Genomic DNA, 7,463 nt, shown 5'->3' on the forward strand with positions numbered 1-7,463 from the left:
TTTACCTTGAAAAATTTAGTAGTTTGAAAACATTGCCTTTTCTTTCATTATCTATTTATTTATGTGGAACATGAGCCCTTCTCCAAGTGCTTTTTATCAGAACCCTTCCTTGGGCCAGGCGCCTGGGTGGCGATGGCTGTGCCACAGCTGACAAGCCACCAGTAGCCGGCAGCCAGAGATAAGACTCCAGAGGGGGGAACAAGGGCTTCAAATCCCCTTGGAGATGAATTTGCACCTCGCAGCTGCTGGCTGTGGCATCCCTCAGCAGTGCCTCTCTGCCGTTCTCCAGGGCTCTGCGCCATCATCCACTACCTGGTCTGTGGGCAACTGGGCTGGCTGGGGGTGACAGTCGCCTGCGTGGTGCCCGGCTACGCAGCTCAGCTCCTCAGCATCCTCTGGTTCCGGGCAGACGGTTTCCCACCCGACTGCTGGCTCCTGGTGCTCCACCTCCTGCAGCTGGGCCTCTGGAAGCGGTGAGAGAGAATTGTTTTGGTTGGAAAAGACCTTTAAGATCATCAAGTCCAATGGTTATCTCACTCTACCAGGCTCACTTCTAAACCACATCCCTGAGCACTATATCTATACGGCTTTTAAATGTATCCAAGGATGGCCATTCAACCCTTTCAGTGTAGAAGCTTTTCCTGATGTCTCACCTAAACCTCCCCTGGAACAACTTAGAATCATAAAATCATAGAATTGTATCAGCTGGAAGAGACCTAGAAGATCATTGAGTCCAGCCTTTGTCCCAGACCTATCAACTGGCTAAATGATTCCCCCCAACGCAACACCCACCTGTCTCTTAAACACCTCCAGGAATGGTGACTCAGCCCTTGCCTGGGCAGCCTGTTCCAATGGGTGACAACCCTTTCAGTAAAGAAATGCTTCCTAATATCTAACCTGAACCTCCCTTGACGCAATTTAAATCCAATTCCCTCTTGCCCCCCCCCACGAGGGAAAACAGCCCAGCCCCCGCCTCTCTGCAACCTCCCTTCAGGTAGTTGTAGAGAGCGATAAGATCTCCCCTCAATCTCCTCTTGAGGCCATTTCCTCTTGTCCTCTTGCTTGTTACTTGGGAGAAGCAAACAACCCCCACCTCACTGAAGCCTCCTTTCAGGTAGTTATAGAGAGTGAGGTCTCCCCTCAGCCTCCTCTGCTCCAGCTGAACAGACCCAGGTCCCTCAGCCACTCCTCACCACACTTGGTTTCCAGACCCCTCCGCAGCTCCGTTGTCCTTCTCTGGACACACTCCAGCACCTCCATGTCCTTCTTGTCCTTAGAGTCCCAAAATTAACACAGGACTCAAGGTGCAGCCTCACCAGTGCTGAGTCCAGGGGGACAATCTGCCCTGCTCCTGCTGGCCACATCAGTGCTGACAGAAGCCAGGATGCCGTTGGTCTTCTTGGCCACCTGGGCACACTGCTGGCTCATGTTCAGTCAGCTGTTGATCATGGTCCATCCAGCCCTCCCTAGCCTGGGCGCAGTCCCAGACTTGCCAAAACCAGGGTGGACACCCCATCACGGTGACTCTTGCAGGTACTGGGATGTTTTGCGGATGGTGACAAAGGCGGGCGGCAATGCCCGTGCCAGGGAGGTGCTGATGCAATGCGGGGACGTGTGTGTGCTGCAGCTCCTGGAAGCCCTTCTCCAGAGCCTGCCTCACCTCCTGGTTCAGGCCTACGTCGTCGTGGCAGTCGACCCAGCAGGTTTCATCCCTGGTGAGCGAGGAGGTCCTGGGAGGATGCTGTGAGTTGCAGAGGGGTGATGGGTTTGGGTGAGGGAACTCGTGTTCCTCCATCTGGGAGGGCTCAGGGCAGGCTCCAGATGGAGGAACATGCTGCAGAGAGGCTGGAAAGCCCCAGTGCAAGGCAACAGGGAGAAATGTGCCTTAAAGATCTGCTGTGGTTGAATGTGGAGGAGTCTCTGAGCTACCCATGGCTTCTCCCAGCCAGAAGAGTTAGTCCTCCATACAGGGGACCTCCATGGCAAGACAGTGCCTTGGCTGGGTTTGAACCCAACACGTGTTCCTATTGACGTCCAGCCCTAATGGCACTTAAAGGCTGAGCATTTTGGGGGTCTGCTTTGTAGAAAAGAACTTTCAGATGTGCAAAGGGAGGACTTGAGGTGTGGAGTCAGGTCACGCTCAAGTACGGTGTCAGTCTCAGGTCCCATCGCAGTGACCGGAGATGGAGCTGCCCTGCCACCCATGGGAGAGAGGATTTAGGCAGGGACATGCCAAGAGTGCAGAGGAGACTGGAGTCACCAGGAATTGGTTCAAATACTTCAGCTGGCAGGACAGTGAGTGCCTGGCTTGTATTGGGGTGCCACGCTGCCAGCAGCTCCTTGGCGTTGAAATACTGTGCCGTCGGGCATCCCTCCGAGCATCTGACTGTCCCTGTCCCCGTGCAGGTGTCAGCGCTGGGCTGTCCCTGCTCTCCCTCGCTTGGGCTTTGGTCTCCTACAGCCGCTTCGCCTGCCTGCTGAAACCCGGTCACCTCTGCCCGCCGGCTGCGGCCATCCTCTGCCTGCTGCTCTGGAGGACAGGGATGCTGGGGACCAGGATCCTGGCCCTGGTCCTTTTTGCCAAGCTGTATTCCTTCTGGGTTTTTGCTGTGGCAGGTAAGAGCTATGACCATCTTCCCTGTGTCCCATCCACCGTCAGCCCTGGAGATGCTCCTGGTACTCGAGCACTTTGCAGCATTCCCCTTTCGGTCCCTTCTCCTTGCAGGTGTCCACTGGCTGCTCATGTCCTTCTGGCTGGTGGCCCAGCAGACAGATATCGTGGCCCAGCCTTGCCGTTGGAGGCTTTTCAATTGCCTCGTAGGAGCTGTGCACATCTTCTGCTACATTAATGTCCAGCCCGGTCCTTCCAAGCACAGGGTGGCTGTGTTTTATTCAGTAAGTATCCAGGATATTCAGTATTTCATGTGGATGCAGCTGCCGGGGAGAAGCGGTAGCTTCAGACTCTCTCATCTCTCACATTGTTAAAAATCCAGCATTTACTGTGTCCAGACAAAGCTGCATTGTCACCAAGGTGGATGCACCTTCTGTGCCAGCTTTGTTCTTTCAGCAGCAGCCGTACCTTGTTGTAATAACAGCAGAGGGGTCATGATGCTCGGCCAGAGGTATTTTTCATGGCAAAAAAAAAAAGGTCGAGAGCATGCAGAAAGTTTAGTTCAGCAGCCTTTAAATTTTAAGTGATAAGTTAGGTGCAAAATAAATCAGGATACTTTAGAAACTGGGGGGTTTGCTGTCATCAGGAGCACGTCTAAAGCCAGCGGAAGGATAAAAGCGGTATCAGAAGGATAAAAGTGTCAACTCTTTTCCCTCTGCTCTGCAGATAATGCTGATGGAAAACACCCTCCTGCTGCTGTTGGCCACCCGGTTCCTTCAGGCAGAGCTGAGGGACAGCCTGTGTGTGACCGGGGCCGTCATGTCAGGGTCTGTAATAGGTAAGATCTCCTGTTTTTTAGAGCCTGGATTGCGTATTTTGAGAGTAAATGAGCATCATCAGTTATTTTAGTTGCAAACGAGAATCGCCAGTTATTTTAGTTGCATCAGACTATTTGCTCTACTTTCTTCCAGCTTAGGCATCTGAATGTATTTGATAACGTTAAATCCACCCTGAGTTTCAGTTCTTCATCGTTTCTTAAAAGCCCATCCCTGAAGAGGGATTCTTGCAGAAATGATCGACATATCCCCAGATGGCTCAGGTGCCACTACCAAATACAGTTCTGAGGCACAGTTTTCTGTGATTTCTTTGATCTTGGTGACTGGTGCAGGCAGGGCTATAACACAGGGGATCACTGCAAGGAAACATTTTCATCTGAGCATATACTGATGGTTTGTGCAGGTGGCTTGGGACGGATGAGCCATCAGTGGGTATGTTTTGGAGATACGCTGGTGTGGGATCATGCAGAATACAGCAGCTTTCTCCCACCCTGTTTTTTAAAAGGCCCAGCAAACGGAGAAGCTTTTTCTGCTCATGGGGAGGATTTTTTGGTACGTGAGGGAGAAGGTACCCCTTACCTTGTCCGTACCTTGCCTTACTCCTTACCCTGCCCATAGAGGAGGCAGCAGCCACAACCAGCTGGTGCATTTAATTCCCCAAAGCTTTAATCCAGCTGAAGGAGAGGTTGTATGATGCTTGCAGACAACCTGTCGTCACCTTTATTGGCAAAACTGGCACTGGGCAAGGATGGGAGTTGTTGTTTGGTGGGTGAGGTCCCCACCAAGCTCCTGTTCTGCCAGTGGGATGGGGGAGAGGGAAGCTGTGACAGCAGTGTGCTGGGCTTTGTGCATCTCCCCAGGTCGGCTGCACATAGATGAGCCACGTAGAAGAACAGGGCTGGGAAAGGAACAATTCCTCTGGCCTTGAAGGAGTTCAGAGTCAGAGTTGTTTAGGTTGGGAAAGACCTTTAAGTCCAACTGTTAACCCAGCAATGCCAGATCCATCACCAAACCATGTTGCTAAATTTAGGAGAGAAGTTGGAAATGTCTTAAAAACCTGCTGATGTCTCATTTAATGACTAGAGGGGGATGCTGTGAGATGGGAAGGACTCCTGGTATCACACACTCCTCCCTGCCCTGTGCCCCATCTGCTGGCGCTCAGCACCTGCCTCACTGTGGACCTACCAGTCTGCTGAGCAGATCAGACTGAATCATGGAATTGTTAAAATTAGAAAAGACCTCTAAGATCGTCTAGTCCAACCGTCTGCCCAGCACAATGATGACCACTAAACCATGACCTGAAAGGTCACATATACAAATTTTTTTAACACTTCCAGGGTTGGCAACTCCACCACTTCCCTGGGCAGCCTGTTCCAGTGCCTCACCATTCTTTCAGTAAAGAAATTTTTCCTAATATCTAATCTAAACCTCCCCTCGTGCAACTTGAGGCCATTTCTTTTTTCCTATCATTAGTGAGTTGGAAGAAGAGACCAACATCCACCTCGCAACAGCCCCCTTTTAAGTAGTTGTAGAGACCAATGAGGTGTTCTCTCAGCCTTCTCTATAGAAGAAGTATGATCTTGAGAGGGCTCAGCCCTGAAAGCTGCTTGAATGTGATTTTTGCACCCCTGAAAATGCTTGAAAGACGTGCTGCTCAAGCACCAGGTGCCCACCAGTGTCTCTGCAAAGGGCCTGTTGATCAGCAGGTGGCGGCAAGGTCTAATCTCTCCTTCAGACCTCACCGAAATGCTGCTGGGATTTCTCTCTTGACACCTTGCTGCTGTTTTTCAGGTGCTGCAGCTCTGGTGGTTTATTACAGCCTGCTCCATCCCAAGTCCACAGAGATCTGGCAGGGCTTCCTGAAGACAACCTGCAGTGCTGGGGTTGCCGGTGATGACAAGGCTGCTGGAGATGTCTCTCAAGCGGGGCAGAGTTCAGGAATTTCAGGAGGTGGAGAGTCTTTGGCTGGGGAAGGGACCATGGCAGATCCCAAAAATGGGAATGGCTCATCTCTCCTGCAGTTGGGAGGGGGTTTGGAGGACAGCTGGACAAGCCATCACCACTGGCTGCTGGTAAAGCTGGCTTTGAAGACAGGAGATATGTCCGCCATCAACGCAGCTTTTGGAGATGGTGGCGTGGGAGAGGTTTACCCTGGGCAATGGATGATGGGGAAACCCTCCGGTGCTGAGCCTGGGGCAGACTTTTCCCTCCCCACGAGGGAAATTGATCCTCGGGGTGTTGAATCAGGTCTGAGCGATGAGAAATCGCCGGTGGCAGGGAAGAGAGGAGGCAGCAAACCCATCGTTGGTGCTGCAAGAACAGCGCAGGAGGATGGAGCAAGGCAGGAGCCTGCTTTTCACTCGGCCGTGCCCTTTCCCAGCAGCTTCTCCCTGGATCCAGCAGAAGGTTCCTCTGTGTATTTCAGCGCGACTGTGGGAGGCATCACCTCGCCCAGCACAGGGACAGCAACATGCATGGCCGTGGTGCAAAAGGACAATGAAACCCAGTCTCCTCCAGGCAGCCTGGGAGAAGGAGAGGGAGGAAAAGGAGGAGGAGGAGGGGATTTGTCCCTTGGGATAGAGAGCATCAGCCCAATCCTGGGCGCTTGTGCCCACAAGCATCTGCGGAGCAGCTCTTCCGTTGGCGACTGCGGGGTGACGGGTCCCCTCAAAGAGGGCTCGGAGCCTGTGGAGCTGGAAGGTGCCCTGGTGGAGTGGCATCACCTTTGGGACACCCACCCTTGTGTGACAGGAGGGACTGTGGCGAGGAGCAAGCTGAGGTCACCGTGCTTCACCTCCACCCCCAAGGCCGACCCTAAATGCCCCCAGCGAGGACCGGGGGAGCTGGGAGAGGGGACAGACCTGTGTGGGTTGGCGGAGTGACCCTGTAAATTGCTGCACCATCGTGTTGTGTCGGCACTGGGGTGGCTGCCATGTTGGGGGGATACCACAGGAGGGGGGGGGGATACCACAGGAGGTGGTGGGGCATTAATGCTGGCCGTGAAGGCTGTCCCCATGGTGCCTCTGCCGCTGGGCAGATGTGGTCCTCCATCACTTGGACATCACCTTCCCTCCCAGTGCATCTTCTACCTGCAGTTTTGGAGAGCTTCAAACGTCCTAAAAAGCCTTAAAAGTCCAGGTTTAGGTATTTATTAAACTTATTTATGTTACAGTCCTAGGCAGCTGGAGCATGCTGCCTTTGAAATATTTGTGACAATGTCTCGAAGCATGTCCCTTGACAAGTGCCTACACAAGCTGCTGTCCTGTCGCAGCGTGGAGATCTGGCTCCTGTCTCCAGAGGGTGACCAAAGCAGGAGTCTTCTCAGGAAAAACAAGTGCCTAAAGAAAAGAAATGAGTTTTACTTTCAGGTGCCCACCCTTCTGGACAGAACATGCCCTAAAATAAGGCTCAGCAGTGCTTAATCAAGCACTTTTCCCCCCACCAAGTTCATCTTGAGAGCTTTACCAGCTCCATTTACTGGGGCCCAGACCCTCCTCAGACTGCAGACCACAAAATCAGGACCCGGAATGTGGTTCACAGACAATCATAGACAGAACTATAGAGAAAAGCCATGTCCCTGCTTGCTTCCCAACCTTCCTGCTTCCTCCAGCCACCTCTTCTGTCCGTACTTTTCCTTGTCCCCTTCCACTAAGCTGCAGATAATCCAGATCTGGCTGGATGCTCCCTCCTAAATGTCCCGCTGCAGACAGGACTCTGGCAGCAGAGGGAAGGCAGCAGGAAGGACAGACATGCAATGAATTATTAAAAAAACCCCAAACCTTCCATGATGCTCAGGATTGACTGAGCCAGATGATTCTTCAAGCTGATCTGGGCGGTGAAAACACACTTGGTGCCTGTTTTAAAGTGAAGCCACTTTCGGAGGCAGTGAAAGCTCCATGTCTCCATGAAGCCACTTTTCAGGGTGGTGAAAGCTCCATGTCGCTATTCAGAGCCAGCATCACCATGCTGTGACTGTGGTTTGCAGAGAAGAAGCAGCTGCAGCAGCTTTTCCGGAG

General features: G+C 52.6%; 1 protein-coding gene across 1 annotated transcript; it reads left to right on the forward strand.

Moving 5' to 3' along the window:
• Positions 1–289: 289 nt before the first annotated feature.
• XKR5 (XK, Kell blood group complex subunit-related family, member 5) lies at positions 290–7,248 on the forward strand (the record flags this gene model as incomplete). The annotated part of the gene is made up of 7 exons (XM_009875623.1): positions 290–473; positions 1,534–1,715; positions 2,407–2,616; positions 2,726–2,895; positions 3,338–3,449; positions 5,239–6,312; positions 7,154–7,248. Coding segments are annotated over 7 exons (2,027 nt in total), but the record flags the coding sequence as incomplete, so codon positions are not given.
• Positions 7,249–7,463: the final 215 nt, after the last annotated feature.

The sequence above is a fragment of the Apaloderma vittatum genome, unplaced genomic scaffold, assembly GCF_000703405.1.
Source record: "Apaloderma vittatum isolate BGI_N311 unplaced genomic scaffold, ASM70340v1 scaffold21708, whole genome shotgun sequence".
NCBI classification, from domain to species: Eukaryota; Metazoa; Chordata; class Aves; order Trogoniformes; family Trogonidae; genus Apaloderma; species Apaloderma vittatum.